General features: G+C 38.3%; 1 protein-coding gene across 2 annotated transcripts in view; it reads left to right on the top strand.

The window, feature by feature from the left end:
• Window positions 1–18,073, top strand: part of SMC1B (structural maintenance of chromosomes 1B) — a 75,333-nt gene that overhangs the window by 20,791 nt on the left and 36,469 nt on the right. For both annotated transcript variants that reach the window (XM_047064983.1, XM_047064982.1), the window contains exons 6-11: window positions 1,243–1,501; window positions 2,453–2,593; window positions 7,640–7,722; window positions 8,516–8,723; window positions 11,398–11,583; window positions 12,764–12,943. In XM_047064983.1, coding sequence (XP_046920939.1) covers window positions 1,243–1,501; window positions 2,453–2,593; window positions 7,640–7,722; window positions 8,516–8,723; window positions 11,398–11,583; window positions 12,764–12,943 — 1,057 coding nt within the window. The remainder of the gene's footprint in view (window positions 1–1,242; window positions 1,502–2,452; window positions 2,594–7,639; window positions 7,723–8,515; window positions 8,724–11,397; window positions 11,584–12,763; window positions 12,944–18,073) is intronic.

Raw genomic sequence — 18,073 nt, 5'->3', positions numbered from 1 at the left:
TGACTAATATTTTCTCTCTTTTCCCCAGTGTCTTTTGTCTCTGGTCCAGGACACTATGTTACATTTGTTATCCTGTTTTTGTGGGCTCCTCTTGGCCGTGACAGTTTCTCAGCCTTTCCTTGTTTTTGATGACCTAGATAATTTTGAGCCATATTGGTCAGGTTTTTTTGTAGAATGTCTCTTAATTTGGATTTGCCCAATAGTTTCTCATCATTAGTCAAGGTTTATGGATTTTGAAGGGGAAGGCCGCAGGGGGTAAAATGTCCTTCTCATCGCATCGGGAATATCTACATATAATATGTTATATGACCTAGCATTTGTCTAATACATCATAATATGAGTTGCCATCATTGTTGACGTTGACCTTCTCTCGCCTGTCCGTAACCTCCATGGCAATAGCGAGCAACCTGGCTTCCACGGTCAGCCGGTCATTTTCAGTTCTAGTAATCATCTGTGGCGGTACTGCTGATGTTAACCCATACCCTCATGGGGAGCAACTTTGGCAATGAGAGTACAGTGCCTGTGCACAGGTCCTCTTGCTTTTAGTTTTATAGACTTGACTCATTTTCAGAGTTACTTAGGTTAGCACCTTTCCTCCCAATCCCCTTCAGGAAGGTGATTTCATACACTGGTAATACAGTAGATTCTTTGGTCACATTTTGTATTCCATCTGGATCCCTTAGCCTCCTAAGTGATTTTTTTAATTTGTATACATTACATTAAGGTTCACTCTTGGTGCCATGAAGTTCTATAGGTTTTCACAAATGTACAATGTCCTATATCCACCATTATGGTATCATACAGAGTGGTTTACCACTCAAAAAATTTCCCTGTGCTCCACCTGTTCAGTACCTCCCCCCCAACCTCTGGAAATCACTGATCTGCTTATAGTCTCTGAAAGTCAATTTTTAAAGTTTATTTTAAAAAATTTTTTTTCAACGTTTTTTATTTATTTTTGGGACAGAGAGAGACAGAGCATGAACGGGGGAGGGGCAGAGAGAGAGGGAGACACAGAATCGGAAACAGGCTCCAGGCTCTGAGCCATCAGCCCAGAGCCCGACGCGGGGCTCGAACTCACGGACCGCGAGATCGTGACCTGGCTGAAGTCGGACGCTTAACCGACTGCGCCACCCAGGCGCCCCTAAAGTTTATTTTTAAATGTATGATTTGATCAAAAGAACTTCCTTCCCTTATATGGTATAGATTTAATTTACTTTAAAGCAAACTTTATTTTCTTTTTAGATCTCTTGAAGCACTTTTAAATCAGAAAAGGCCTCAATACATTAAAGCCAAAGAAAATACTTCTCACCACCTCAAGAAATTAGATGTGGCTAAGAAATCAATAGAGGACAGTGAAAAACAATGTTCTAAACAGGAAGATGACATAAAGGCCCTGGAGACAGAACTGGTTGATTTAGATGGTGCATGGAGAAGTTTTGAGAAGCAGGTTGAGGAAGAAATCTTATACAAAAGGCGAGACATTGAACTAGAAGCCAGTCAGGTGAACAAGTCAACACATGACAAAAATTTCTATTATTTCAGCTTCTTAGAAATAACTTAAAGGATGTCCTCTCTGATAGTTTAAGAGATTGACCTCAGATAATCCTCATCTCAGTGATGGGGATTGAAATTTTTCAGCCTATATGCAGAATGTATCTTTAGGGTATCTTTGTTTTATAAGATTCGATGGCATTATAACCTTTATGAGTTCATTGAAGTCATAGAAAATACTTCAACAAGACCACATGGTATCATTTTGTAATAAAATTAGGTAATTGATATTCTTACGTTTTTGAGGTAATCGTTTTTTCCTTACGGATATTATAAAAACTTAAAAATCAGATATACGTGGCTTTGAAGAAACATGACCACTTAATTGGCAGGAGGGAAGTTGATTGTTTGAGGTGGTTTAAATGTGGTGGTGAATTAATATGCAATTTGGTATGTAAGATTTAATTATAACAAATGGGAAAAAATAATTATGACATTGGTAGTAGAGCTCCCATAATTTTTAATTCAGAGTTTTCAAACATTCTCTCAACTGACTTTTTATCATTTATCTTTCATTAATGTTATGATAATTTTACATCATAAAATATATACCAAAATAACTATATAAATAAAATATTTGATTTTATCTGAACTCCTTGCATGTGGACTGTTAATGAGTTTAATCCCCTTCTTTTATTTTTTAATCCCCTTTCTCTTTACGTTTTTCTTGCAGAGACTTTATAGAGTTGGTTTTGAATCCTTATCTGTCTCTCTATCTAGGCAGTTTTAAATAAGAAGAGGTTCATTTTACGTTCACATTATCTTACCTGGAAAAGATAACCAATTATGATCCGATTTATTTAAAACTGATAAGATTATCTTCTAGTCAAAGGATATCACATAAAAATTTCCTCTCGTGTTTCTTCTGTGAGTTAGTAATATTTTAATACTCCTTATACAGCTGGATCGTTATAAAGAACTTAAGGAACAAGTAAGAAAGAAAGTGGCTATAATGACCCAACAACTGGAAAAGCTGCGGTGGGAACAGAGGGCTGACAAAGAAAGACTGGCATTCGAGAAGAGGAGGCATGGAGAAGTTCAGGTACCTCTGTTTGTGCAGTCATGACGGGGAGTTACCATCAATGAAATGGTATTCTCTTTTTGTGTCAGCTTTTCACTATATTAATGGATTTACGTTAGGCATAAGCCATTAATTTAAAAATTCTGGGTTCCTTGTTTTGCCACTCAGTGTCCTTTAGGTGCTCCTTCATCATGGTCTAAGATAGAAGCAGAAAGCACCTTCTTTCATGTAATCAGGAAGTGTTTTCTACACACCTATGTGGTGATGGTCATGAGCAGATCACACAGTTTTTTTTCCTTCATGTGTTTTAGTTCAGTGAGGTGAGGAGGAGGATAAATAAAGAGAAAAAACAGACAAGTATCTTAACAGAGGTGAATGCAAGGCCCTGTGGAAACATCAAGGACACAGCCCAGGAGGAGCCTGGGAGCTTACTGCACTGCATGGGAAGTGACCATCAAGGCCGCATGATAGAGCTCTGCCCTCCAGTTAGGCAGACCTGGCTTCCAGCCAGTCTCCTTCTGTCACGAGTCTGTGTAGTCTTGAGAAGTAACTAAATTATTTAACTTGTCTGGGCTGGGCCTTGATTTCTTCATTTGTGCAAGAGGGACCAATGAGTCTACCTCATAGAGACGGGAAGGTTGAATAAGATGAAAGCGTGTGACAATATACGAAGTGTCTGGTCTTTTCCTCTATGCCTCATGACCTCGTTTTCCAAAGAGTGAGAATTGGACTCCAAAATTATTATGGCAATTCAACAGATCACAAATCGTGATGTTTTATACAGTCGGTGGGCCATCCTAAAAATATGACCATTTCTGATAAGAATTGTAAAGGGTAAATGGTTCTGAATTACATATACATTTGACTTATAAGTAAATATTTGGAATTTAGAGGAAAACGTTGATTGATTACTTTGCCAGGCACATTGCATTCATTGGCTCCTGTACATCTCACAATAATAACAAAGAGTAGGTATTTACTCTAGGGTACAGATGAGGAAACTGAGGATTGGGATTTCAAAATGAAATATGTCTGTGGAAATGGGTCTGACGTTTTCCAGAGAAAACAGCAATAATATTATAGTGTAGTGTTTATTTGTACATACCACGTATATAGCATTTTACAGCACTGCTCTGAACCTGATTTATTTATTTAATATTCAGACAAATTTATGAAGTAGATACTAGTATTATTATGTTCTCATCCTGGATTTTCCTCTTTTCTAAGTTTTCTGCCTTGGTGACTTATATTCCCATAGATTTGAATGTCATCCGCTGATGACTCCCCAATTCGTATCTCTTCCTCACAACCTCATATATCCAGCTGCTTTGTCAGCACCTCCTTTGTGGATGTTGAATAGATCTCTCAAACTTAATCCAAGCCGAGCTTCTGATCTTCACCCCCACATGCTTCCCACACGTAATCTTGCCCATTTTAGGTGATGAGATTCACTCTTACTGGTTGCTCCGACCAGAAAACTTGGGTTCCATCTTTGACTCCTTTAGGGAATTGTGCCGGCTCCACTTTGTACGTGTACCAAGTCTCGTATCGCTTCTCCACTGCCCTGCTGGTCCCGATCACCATCTTCTTGTTTGTTTGTTTGTTTGTTTGTTTGTTTGTTTGTTTGTACCACTCTGATAGCCTGCCAGGTCTTCCTGTTCCCGCTGTCGTCTCCTCTACAACGGCCTCAGCACAGCAGCCAAAGAAATGGTTTTAATATCTAAGATCATGACACTTGCTCTTTTTTACTTCCTCCAGTAGCTCGCCATCACACACAAAGTCAGGGTCCTCGAGTGCCCTCCATAGAGCTACCTGGTCGCTCGCCCCTCCCCCTCCAGTTTACCTTTCAAATCTCCGCTTTATCTGTTCTCCCTCTTACTCCCTGTGATCTGGCTGTACTGGCCTCCTGGAACATGTTGGACATATTTCTGCCTTCAGGCCTTTGCACCGGTTATTCCTCTGCTAGGAACAAGCTTGCCCTACATTTCTTCATTTGCCACTCCCTCACTTCCTGCAAGTCTTTGCTCAGATGTTGCTTTCTCATTGAAGCCTACCCTGACCTCCCTATCTAAAATTATAGTACCCACCACACTTCTGCTGGCCTTGCCCCAGCTCTGCTCTCCCAAAGTGTTTGTTTCTCTCCTAACACATGATTTAATTTCCATACTATATTTGTCTGCCTTCCCCCTCTAGAAAGTTAACTCCACAAAAGCGGGGAGATGTTTGTCTGTTTTGTTCACCGATACAACCCAAGTGTCTAGAATAGTTCCTTATCCAGAAGGGATAATCAGTAAATATTCGATGGGCGAATTTCACGGATGAAGGAATCAAGGCACAACATGGTTAACTTGACTAAATGAGTAAGTGGAGGAACTGGGATTTGGTTCCAGGCGCTTTGTCTCCACAGTCCGTCTTCTTCACCATACACTGCACTGCCTCTCACGTTAGGCATGTTGTGAATTGGCAGGTGAAAAGACGACCAAGAATGAAAGGCGGACTATTTGATAATCATGAGTGGAAGAGAGAACGTTTTGTGGAAGGAGAAAAACAGATGCAGTACCAAAGCAGTAACTACTTTAAAACACTTGTATCATTTGCATCACATTATGAAATTGTACACTGACTTCAGTAAATACTCTTTGTACATTTTTGCCTTTGTACACGCTAGTTTTGGGAAAACCTCCTCATCTTTACATATTAAATTCTGTAGTTACACTGCAAAGCCTTCTCGGGCCCACTTTTTCTTCCCACCAAAAACCTGAAAATAATTTATTCCTCATCTAATTACTCATTGGGCTTAATCTGCATCTAAGGGCTTTTATCAGATTGAATAAGAAGTACAGTTCATTTGGTACCAGTTCTACTAGACTGGAAGCTTTTAAAGGCAGGGTTTGTAACAGTGTTCATTGTAAACCATGTACTTAGATGTCAGTAAGTGGTGGTTGAATTGCAGCTGTCTTTTTTTTTTTTATGTTTATGTGACAGAGAGCACACATGCATACACGTGAGTGGGAGAGGGGAAGGCAGGGAGAGAATCCCAAGCAGGCTCCATGCTGTCAGCACAGACCCTGACACGGTGCTTGATCTCACGAGCCGTGAGATCATGACCCGAACTGAAATCGAGTGTCAGGCGCCCTGTGGCTGTCTTTTGAATACAAACACATCGGTAGTAGAAGAAGAACATGTCAGGTTGGAGACAGATGGAGACGTCTGTACCCAGACTCAGTTTCCCACAGGACAGGAGGAGCTTTAACTTCCCACAGATCCTGAGATCACAAGGTTCTGGGCGGTGTTTGCTTCTCCCAGACAACTGCGTGATCAGCCGGCATCTCAAATTCAGAAGACCTGGTACCAAAACTGTCTGATTATCCTCTATTGTGTGTCGAGCAGAACACCCAGGCCTTAACCACTTCTCCATGGGAAGACCCTGGCCTTTTCCATTTTCTTCATTAAAGCTCATTCTTTAAACTAAGCCATATCTGAAGTTTGTTCTGAGCTCTTGGCATAACAGATGGTGACCTTGATAAGTATTGACCACAAAGGAGCCCAGCTGGCGTGATACAAGCCCTGGGAGTGGCCAGAGCAAAGGCAGAGGCAGGTGTTTCCAATTGACTTAACTTGGTATGCCTCGTTCATCTTGTTTTTGCTTCTTTGAATGGAATTCTTTTTTGTTGTTGAAAGTTTTATTTTTTTAATGTTTATTTATTTTTTTTTTAATTTTTTTTCAACGTTTTTTATTTATTTTTGGGACAGAGAGAGACAGAGCATGAATGGGGGAGGGGCAGAGAGAGAGGGAGACACAGAATCGGAAACAGGCTCCAGGCTCCGAGCCATCAGCCCAGAGCCTGACGCGGGGCTCGAACTCACGGACCGCGAGATCGTGACCTGGCTGAAGTCGGACGCTTAACCGACTGCGCCACCCAGGCGCCCCTTTAATGTTTATTTTGAGAGAGAGAGACACAAACTATGAGCAGGAGAGGGGCAGAGAGAGAGAGGGAGACACAGAATCAGAAGCAAGCTCCAGGCTCTGAGCTGTCAGCACAGAGCCTGACGCAGGGCTCGAACCCATGAACTGTGGGATCATGACCTGAGCCGAAGTCGGACGCTTAACTGACTGAGCCACCCAGGCGCCCCTCTTTGAATGGAATTCTTAAGTTTGTGATAATAGAATTTCAGTATAACGACTCTAATTGTGAAATGTGTGAGTTCTAGAGAAAAGGAACTATGTCTTGCTTATTTTTATAACTCCAGCACCTAGCACAGTAGATGTTTATTCAGTGAATTTGTATTACAAATGAGTAAAATGACATAATTATCTTCATAGAATATATTTTTCCTTTTCCAGATGAAGATTTTGTCATTTCATCTGCTACTATATACTGAAAAGGAATTGTTTTTACTTTGGTACGCTCCTGGTTTTAGATCACTTAGTAATGGAGTAAGAAAGGTTAATCTGGCTGTAGTGCACGGGGTGAATACGGGAAAGGTTAGATATGAAACCTTGAAGGCTAGTACAGCACTTGTATTTAGTGATACAGTGAATGGAGCAAGACTTGTGCAAAGTCCTAGTCTCACAAGCCCATGGTTGCCTTCCAGGTGCCTATGCTGTTTGTAACACCAAGTAGCTGCCCTAGAATTACTGTCTACTTGTGTGTCTCCCACCAGCCCTCAGTCCTTGAGAGCAGAGACTCTATCCTGTTCATTATTATATCTCTAGTTCCCAGTACATGGCAGCCAGGGAATAAATATTTATTGAATGAATTAGTTTGAGGGACGGATAAGAAATGTGTAGACCTTTGAAGATCAACCCTTAGAGTTTGGAGTTGCCAAATATCTAGTAAATGGTGGAGCCAGGATTTGAACCTTGACCCTCACAAACTCAAAGCTCTATGCTTTACTGCCTTTTCAGAGTTAAACCTTGTGCTTATAGGTGTTTTCATATGGTTATATTTGATATATTTCAAGTTTAGAACATCTTACAATTCTCTAGTAACTTCTAGGAGGATAGTGAAAAATAACTTTATTTGGAGTTGCTGTAATTGATTTTAAGTTTTCTTCCTGTTTTAGGAAAATCTAAAACAAATAAAAGAGCAGATAGAAGATCATAAAAAACGAATAGAGAAGTTGGAAGAATATACAAAAACATGCATGTGGGTACAGGGGAAATTCTTGTGGCTTTCTTATGTCTCGAGGGTCTGGTATATTTGGGGTATATCTGTGAAATGAAAGCTTCCACTGTATCATAATGTTCTCACTCCTGTGGTTTTTTTCTTTTTTAAAAAAATGTTTATTTGTTTTGAGGGGGGAAGGGGCAGAGAGAGAAGGAGAGAGAGAGAATCCCAAGCAGGCTCCATACTCAGCATGGGGCCCAATGTGGGGCTCGATCCCATGACTGCAAGATCACGACCTGAACTGAAATCAAGAGTTGGACATTTAACCAACTGAGCCATCCAGGGGCCCCTCACTCCTCCATTTTTTTCATTTCATTGTAGATAATTAAAAATTAGACTTAACCACATAAGTAAATACACTATTTAAGTTTTAAAATATAAACTTTCAAGTGATGAAACTTGAAATGTTGGTATTGATGTTTTATAATAAGTTATGTCACGATAGCTGGCATGACCTGATTATCCTCCCACTAAGATTTTTGTTTTTCATTGGCATTTACTTCTCATTAAGCCCACAACGACTCCTCTGATTATAGTGATCTATCCTTACTTTCACTTTCTCAGTCTTCAGAAATGTGTATCTTCTGAATCAACAAAGAATGATCAAAATCTCTTTGCCCATGTCTGGTGCTAAGCTTATTTTATTGTCGTTTTCATCATTTAAAATTGATAAGCACTATTCCATTCCCCTACAGTGCCAGACCACAGTATGTTGTATCTTGCAATTAATTTTTTTTCTTTTTGCTAGTAACTTATTGTTATTGTTATGTAGGGATTGCTTGAAAGAGAAAAAACAGCAAGAGGAAACCCTAGTGGTTGAAATTGAAAACACAAAATCAAGAATGTCTGAAGTGAATGAAGAATTGAACCTTATTAGAAGTGAATTGCAGAATGCTGGAATTGATAACCATGAGGGAAAACGTCAGCAGAAGAGAGCAGAAGTTCTAGAACACCTTAAAAGACTTTACCCAGATTCTGTGGTAATTAGAAGTGAATAATTAATTGAAACAAAAGGGCTAAGCTTTCTTATTTGGGATTTTAAAAGTTACCATTACTAGGAAGCAGAATTATTTCAGAAGTCTTTTAGTTTTGTGTTTGATTATTTGTATTGAAAATATAATAGTAGATAATTGTGACAAAATTTAACTTCCAACAGTGTCTAGAGATAAGTAATTATCTGAGAGAAACCTGGACATTAACAGTATGACCCAGAAAGTCTGACTTACGACCACTATCCCCATAGGTCACAACAGATCACCTCAAGCCTCATGTTCTTCTTGGTTTTGTTTTGTTTTGTTTTGTTTTGTTTTTAATATTTTCAGTTAACCTCAATGGCATACTTTTGAAATGATGATGTTTTATTCTCTAAATCTGTGTATCCACTTCTGCTGATACATTTCATTAGCTGCAGGACAGCTCCGGTTGTTGGGGCATCAGCTTCACAGAATGACTGCCTCTGCTGTCGGGGTTGTGGTGTCTCACTCTCTTGTCATTAACACCGGGGACACTGTGCAGTCCTTCTCTTAGGAGGGCCTGTTCTTAGCTTTTGGCCCTGGCAACCTCTTGAACTGTTTTGAAACTGGTCTTGACTTCTGGGTAGTGATGGGGGAGGAATAAGGCTGGGTCACACGATCCTTCCCCCCAGTACCAAACAAAATGACGAAACTAGTTTTAAAAAGTAGTTTAACAACCGAAAAAGGAACGGGGCTATTACATCTAATGCCGTAAACGTCAGAAAATGGTGATAGTCCATGATTTAAAAAAAGAAGAAAAATTGAACATTTCTTGTTCTTAACTCTGCAGAAGGAAAACTGACAAATTCCTGAGAATTCTCACCTAGTATCCCTTAATCTAGCAACAAGTAAACACAAGTATATACGTGTGTGTGTGTGTGTATGTATGTGTGTATATATGTTATATATATTTGTTTCCTTCTGATTCAAAACTAGTGGGTCAGGAAACATAAACCTCTGATGTTCTTAGATGGAAGTAAAGGCCAGTTCAAAACCCTGTACCCAAAATGGAATTTTCCCTCCTCCCCCGAGGCAGAGGAACCTTGGTATTGGATATTAATTAAAAACTCAGAAGAAAGAGCAAAGCTCAAGTATTCAGACAAAAGATCTACACAGCCTCAACTCCGCTCTCACTTGCCCCTATCCTCCATGCCATTAGGTGATAGAAAACAGACCAGAAAATACTGAGGAGATAAAACAGAAAATACCTAATTTAGTCCACCACTTGGTGCTCTCAGTTGTAGGTGAGGCAATCAGGAAAGTTATCCACCACAGCAACTTAAAGGTCTGAACAGAGCTGCCCACGTAAGCAAGTTGAAAAGAATCAATACAACAGCTGTAGGTACATGCAATAATAAAAAGAAAGAGTAATTTAAAAAGCATTTAGAATGGGGCTCCTGGGTGGCTCAGTTGGTTAAGTGTCCAACTTTGGCTCAGGTCGTGATCTCACAGTTCGTGGGTTCAAGCCCCATGTCAGCCTCTGTGCTGATATCTTGGAGCTGGACCCTGCTTCAGATTCTGTGTCTCCCTCTCTCTCTGCCCCTCCCCTGTTCACGCTCTGTCTCTGAAAAAATTTTTTTAAATAAAATTTTAAAAAAGCATTTAGGAGTCAAAGAGGCTAGTCTGGAAGAAGGTTACTGAACAAAATCCCCCTTAAGTATGGTGTGCTATGGATAATTTAATAAGAGCTTGAATTCATAAAACCAGATTCACATCTGAGCTAAAACAAAATAAAAAGTAAAACATAGAGCCAAGAAAACAAATCAAGAACAAATATTATTGCTGAACTAATAAGTAAATTGCAAGTAGCAAGGAATGGGTTATGTAGCTGAAAGTCAAATGACTGACCTAGAAGTAAGGTTGAGTTAATCACAGGTTGAGTGGAGAAGAAAAATACAAACAGCAAGATAATGAATATTAAAGACAACGATGCCCTATCATAAAGAAATTGGTATTCCTGAAATAGAACCTATTAAATGCAGAAAGAGTAGAAAGATGTAAAATTGAATCTTCAGATTTTCTAGGGAGCAGTGATGATATGGGACGGTTGATATGCTGACACTTTCTAGTAAAGTTTTTGATTTTCAGTCTAATTACTTCTTGGCCATTCATCAGATCTCATATAACACTTCATAGGAAGACTTCCCCGGCTTCTCCAGTCAACCTGGTCCCTATTACATGCGCTCAGAATACTTCGTGTTATCACAGTGTATATTATCCCTCTATTTTGTGTATGCTTGTAATTCTCATTTATATCTTCTCTACTGGACTGAAAGCCTTGTAAGGTCACTTGTTCAGTGATGGTCACACAATTTCTAGCTCAGTAAACTGCATGTAGCAGGCACCTCATAGATTCTTATTTAATACTCAGAGAGTGGATGAGTTACCGTGGCTTCGTGAAGCATTTCAATACCTTGGTAAGGCTAGTCTCTCCTCATTACTCTTAAATGAAGTGTGGCACACCTAAATGGATACTTCCTAATTAAACCTATGTCCATTTGAATGAGACAGTGTTCAAATATGATATTTATAGTTCCGTAAAATTAGTTTATGGTCCATTATGCTCTGTTACATTGAAAAACAGTGAATTATTTGTCCCTCAATAATGTGTGTGTTTTCTCCTGTTTTGAAACCTGCTAAGTTTGGAAGACTGCTTGACCTCTGCCACCCTATTCATAAGAAATACCAACTGGCTGTTACTAAACTTTTTGGTCGCTACATGGTTGCCATTGTTGTAGCCTCTGAAAAGGTAGCAAAAGATTGTATTCGATTTCTGAAGGAGGAAAGAGCTGAACCGGAGACATTCCTTGCTCTAGATTACCTTGATGTAAGAGATTTGTAATATTTATTACTTAGTGGTGACAAAATCTTGTCTTTAAAGCATGTCTTTATTGCCTAAAACTAGGCAGTGATAGAAAAAAAAGTCATAGCTTGAATGCCTGTTAGTCACTCAAATGGCTGGTGTTAGAGTATTGGTAGGCAAAGCATAGTAGTTCTTGATTTAATATCATTTCTTTCTAATTTAGTTTTGCTGTAAGTGTACCTTGATGATTTTGAGGACATGACTCTAGTGGTACACCACTCTGCCTGCTAGCCAGCAATTTATTTTGTTCTGTAGCAAACGGTAGGAACAGTTAAGACATATCAGTCTGTCCTTGAAATGCCAACCCTGGGTCTCAGTTGTTAAATATGCAATCACGTATTTACATACATCGCAGGAAACACATATCAGTCTTTGGTACAGCAGACAAAATTTGGGGCCTTATGTATTGAGAGGCCTTAGGGTATCCAGAGTAAATTCCTATAGCAGGAGGCTTGTCATTACCATAATCGACGTCCTTTACTGGTTTTTTGCCTCCTAGAGAAAATGCTCTGCTTGGTCCAGCTTTCAAGACCCTGAGCTGCAGGCAGTGTGTGTAGCGGTTAGAGCTTGTGCCCTAGACTTGGACTGCCCTGCACTTGACTCTCCGCCTTGTCTGTCATTAGTTCTCACCGGCTTGTTCTCATAACAGTGAGGTCATACCTACCTGCTGTTTTCCAGCAATCATCGCAGGCACTTTTTAAAAATCTGTTTACACACCCAGCCTAAAAGTCATGTCGAAAAAGGTCTGAAGGCTTTCCTGGTCATTTAAGCCTAAAATGATTTTCAGAGTTCCATGATGTGCCACTCTCTTGACGCATACGTAAATGGGTGTTATCTCCCATTAGATTTTCTCATTTTGAGAGCATGGAACCCTGGTCAGCCATTGCTTTGGCCCAGCTGGCTGGTGGCAGAGTTGAATCTGGAAATTGTATCTTCTGGCTTTTGCTCAAGTGTGTTTTCTTTAAATGTTACGTGGGCCAGTCAGTGGGATATAGTTCATCAGGTTTTTGTCAAATTTTATTGCATATAAGTTCATTCTGTTAATTTTTTGCTGTCATGCTTATGTATGCTTTTTGAGCATGTACTAAATATTGCATTTTTATTTTAGTGTATCTAATATAACAAGTATTTTTTAACCTTTCAGATCAAGCCAATCAATGAAAGACTGAGGGAGATTAAAGGCTGTAAAATGATGATTGATGTCATAAAGACTCAGTTTCCTCAGCTGAAGAAAGTAATTCAGTTCGTGTGTGGAAATGGCCTTGTCTGTGAGACTGTGGAGGAAGCAAGGCATATTGCATTCGATGGACCTGAAAGACGGAAAGTAAGAGGCTTAGATCACACCTTGGGATAATTTGAAGCAGTATTTATAAGACTAATATACTATACACACAAATATTTATATATGCTCATATGCTCTCTTTTAGAAGGAAAACTAACAGAACCTAGGATAGTTACGGCTTCGGTGATTGTTAAAATGTCTCATTGAATTTTCAAAGAATTAATTTCTGTAGTATTCCCTGTTATAAATTATATTTTAGAAATTAGATCTATTGTAATCATAGCCTAACGCAGTTAATTTTTTTTTTTTTTTTTTTTTTACCTGACATGCAGTAAATGTCCTTGGTGCATCTCTGACTTTCCTGGCGTTTCATATATCATACATGTGTTTCTGGATGCCAGGAAAAAGGTTTTAGGAGCTTATGTTTTATATTAATTCTTCCGTAGCTCAACGCAGACATTGTCCTTTTACACATTCACGGTTTTGGCACACTTGAAGTTCTAAGGATAGCATAATTGAAATGAGCTTACTGAATGAATGCTAATCTCAAGAGGATAATTTTTATTTAAAAAATACCGTTTTACTCAGTTGAATAATTTATATTTAGTTAAGCAGTGTTAAATTCCTCAAATTATCTGACATAGGGTTTTTTTTGAACTACATTTGTTATGAATTATAACATAGAGTCTGAGAGCATAAGTTATGAGGTAAGACCAGTGATGCTACTTAGTATTTAATGATACACCTTCCAGAGAGTTTCTACACATCTAATTTTATCATTTAAAATTGGAGAAATAATCGTACCCATTTCATAGGGTTAGAGGGTTAAATTAAGTAATAACATGCAAAATGCCATTTCAGTGCCTAGCAAATAGCTCTCAAAAAGTGCCAGTTGTTTTTTTATTTAGTACTAAGCTAATTTACACATTAGATCTGGAATGTCCAGAATTGCAGATTAATACAAAATAGGCTATTGTTATGAGAAGTAGGAATTTCCAGTATTGAGTTTATTAACTTACCTAACATGATTAATTTCTCATACATTTTAGTACTTCTTTCAGTAATCGTAATTTGGTCGCTGTCATTGACTTCTACACATTAAATTTAAGGAGGTATCATAAGTGAGCTACTAAGATATTTTGCTACCTATTTATACTACAGTTGATTTTTGTATGTTTGTAAAATTGGTTTTGAAGATTTGTATGGTCAATTTAAAGAGGTCACATGAAGATAAGACTGTTTATTCTTTCATTCAGCGAACTTTCACGGCCCTATATCTTGTTCACGCCTTACTCCTCTAGGCTGTCTCTCGTTCTTTTCATTATTTCAAAATTTTAATTAGCTTCATTTGTCTTACTTGTATCTTAAGTATATTTCAGGGACTTTATCTTCTTCCTGTTCCACTTAAAGAATTTTCTGTGTAGACGTCACATTTCACAGAAAATGTCTTCAATTTGTGCTTTTGGTTTTCCATGGACTTGATATCTTTCTACAGACTTGATATTGGGTTTAAAATGTTTTTAAATTCAAATACTGCAAGTGACGTCACAAAATGATATTTGGGCTAGTTTATAATCTACACAGTATATATGAACTACATAATATAAGTTAGAGCAGTTCTGCTAGCTATAGTTTGGTCATCAAGATTTTTATGATAACTCAATTTCTAAATATTTTTAAATTTATATAACAACATTTTAAAATCTGGACTCTCTTTAAATGCATGCGATTATTCCATCCATTCCCCTTAACCAGAGAAACAATAATAATTTGTTTCCTTTCCCATAAGTTGGGTGACTTACTTTAACAATTATATGGAAAGATATATTTATGTTTTTAACATGGTTAGCAAAAAACAGACCCAGAAAACTGTCATTAGCTAGCTAGTAATTTGTGAAAAGATCATTTTTCCAAAAATTATGCACATTAAACAAAATAAAATGCAGGCTACAGTAAATTGAAAAAACTGGGTACCAGGGCGCCTGGGTGGCTCAGTCAGTTAAGTGTCCAACTTCAGCTCAGGTCACGATCTCACGGTTCGTGAGTTCGAGCCCTGCATCGGGCTCTGTGGCTGACCACTCGGAGCCTGGAGCTCCTTCGGATCCTGTGTCTCCCTCTCTCTCTGTGCCACTCCCCACTCTCACTCTGTCTCTCTCTCAAAAATAAATAATAAACATTAAAAAAAAAATTAAAAACTGGGCACCATCTAGAACAGAACATAATTGAATCTAAATTTCATACCTTATATCAGAATATATTTCAGATGGATTCAAAATATAAATGCGAGAAATGAAACTGTAAGTCTACTAAGAGAAAGCATGGGGGCTTTATTTTTTTTTAAATTTTTTTTTAATGTTTATTTCTGAGAGAGAGACAGAGCATAAGTGCGGGAGGGGCAGAGAAAGAGGGAGACACAGAATCAGAAGCAGGTTCCAGGCTCCGAGCTGTCAGCACAGAGCCTGACACGGGGCTCAAACCCACGAACCACGAGATCATGACCTGAGCCAAAGTCAGTCGATCAACCCACTGAGCCACCCAGGCGCCCCGGGGCTTTATCCTTAATGTCAGAGATAGTAAGACCTTTTCAGTATGACAAAAAAAACCCCAAAGCCATAAAAGATGGGTAAATTCCCATAAAAAATTCTGCATGGCACAAACCACAAGCAAAATCAAAAGACATGGCAAACCAGGGATAATATTTGCAGCAGAGTAAAGAGCAAATTTTCCTATAAATCGATGGAAAACAAGAACACAAAGCAGAAAAATGGATGAAGGATTTGAACAAACGTATTGTCGTGGAAGGAAATATAATTGCTCTTATATGTGAAAACTCATTCTCACTTTATACGGGAAATGCCAACTAAAACTGCACTCAATGCTTTTTCCACCTGTCGGGTTGATAAACATTGGAAGGTTTGCTAACACCGTGTGAGGAGAGAAACCCTTCCATCCCCTGCTCTGAGTATAAAATTCGTATCAGCTCTGCGAAGGGCCGTTCTACCAGTTGTACTTGTTAGGAACTTCACACACAGATGAACTCACATGTACATGAAATGATTTATTTATTGAACCATTCTGTGTAACAGGAAAAATGGGAAACATTCCAGACAAGACTAATTCAATGAAAGTAGTGTGTTCATAGAACGGAATACTGATAACGTGCAACCTTAAATAAGAATGAAGTCCTTTATGTACAAGTATGAGACCACCTCCAAGATGTATTCAGTTTTTTAAAAAAGTCGCATGTAGACTAGTGTGTAGTGTGTTACCATGTGTGTAAAACATTGGGGGAAATAAGAGATGTTTGCATGCATCTGTTTATGCAAGAACATTCTGGGAGAATGCATAAGAAAAATCACATCATTGATAACCTCTGGGGAGGGCATGGGGGTGGTAGGGGCCAGGAAAATTTTTCACTCTACAGTCTTGCATCTTTTGGATTTTGAATTCAGTGAATATCTTTTCCATTCAGAAATAAAATGTTAAAGTATATTATTTTTCATACCACTGAAAGGGAACATTAAAAATATGTAGAATCTGCATAACACAAAAATTTATGGGAGAATCTACCTTAGCAGTTTATAAGACTGAAACGCTGTTCTTGAAACAGTCGAAGCTGATTCGGTGGATTGGTTGGTAATCCTGCAGAATAAGTGTTTAATGCCTAAGAATTTTTTTCTAGCACATACTCTCTAGAAGTTTCATTTAGTGTTATTTAAAAATTCCTCCCACTCTTCTGCCATGAAATCCCAACTGTGCCAGCCAAGGTATTTTTCAGGAATGTGACCCCCGACTAGGATTACTACCCCGACCAACTAATGTAAGATTTAAGTTAAGGAAATTGCAGGCTGGAAGTTATAATTGTAGTCCTCTGGAATAGGAATTTGACTGTAAATCAAATGAAAATAGGTTGTTGGAGATTACATTTACCTTGCGAAGAAATAAGTTATTTTAATAAACCGAGAAACTATTAAAACAAGTAAGATTCATAATTCTGTGGTTGATGCTCACAATGTTTTTGGAATTGAAGGAAGTGTATAACACGGTGGGTGAGAACACGGGGATAGATGTTCGACCAACTTGGGCTTTGGTCCCTGTGTATGGCCTTAGGCAAGTTACCTAATATCTTTTGGTCCCTATCTGTACAATGGAAATAGTATCTACTTAATGGGGTTGTGAACATAGAACTAAACAGCATCTCTGTACTGTGCCGAGCACGTTATATGCAGTAGTAAACCGTTGTAGTAACGACAGCAGCAGCCAACCAAGCAATGAAGTAAAAAGAGCCTCAGAAAACTGTACCCCTGCTCAAAGAGGAGAAGTTGACTTGTAGCTGGGAAGAGGGCGCTGGCGTTGTACTCCCATGCACGATATGGCAGATTCTCATTAGCGCAGAGCTCTTTGTGCCCCTCTCCACGCCAGCCCCCGGTGAGGTTTTTCCTCACTGTTATGTTGGCTTTTGTATATCAGATATACAAGTTAATAAATGTGCAATTCAGAGATTTGGGAAAATAGAGCTCAAAAAGGAAAATGAAAGCCATCCCTAACTTGTCTCCTAGAGTTACCAGAGAAAACATTTGGACATACCACCTGTATTAAAATTTTTTTCATTGTTTATCTGAAATTCACATGTAACTGGGTGTGCTGCTTCTCTCTTTGCTAAATCTGGTATCCATACCCTAGCAAGATCTAGTGCGTACTATGGTATATAAGCTATATGTTTAGGAAGCAGTTCTATCATTCTTAACTTTTGTAAGTATTGTTTTTACATGTTTAATGGGGTCTTTACTATAAAATCAAATATATATTTACTTAATTTTTCTCATGTTTTTGGTGGTACCGGTTCTGTATTTTAATCTTAATCTGAAATTTATTTTGATGTGTATTATTAGGTATAGGTATTAGCTTTTTCCCCCTAAATGGTTAATTACCTATCCCAATATCATATATTGAATAATTTTTGTTTTTCTGCTTGCTTAATTGAATTCAGTGATTTCTCATTTTCTCTTTTTCAGTGATTTCTCATTATGGATTATTATATTTGGTTCTTTTTCCACCTAGTCTAATTTCTTATCTCTAGTTATTTATTTGAGGCTATCTTACTGCATATTTATATTTATTATAATCTTTATTATGATTTATAAAATCTAATTTCTTTTAGAAAGTAATCAA

The sequence above is a fragment of the Lynx rufus genome, unplaced genomic scaffold, assembly GCF_022079265.1.
Source record: "Lynx rufus isolate CCGP_SWC_20201006 ecotype Redwood Valley unplaced genomic scaffold, mLynRuf1.p SCAF_7, whole genome shotgun sequence".
Taxonomy (NCBI): Eukaryota; Metazoa; Chordata; class Mammalia; order Carnivora; family Felidae; genus Lynx; species Lynx rufus.
Note: the sequence above shows the minus strand (reverse complement) of the source record. Positions and strands in the feature narration are given on the sequence as shown.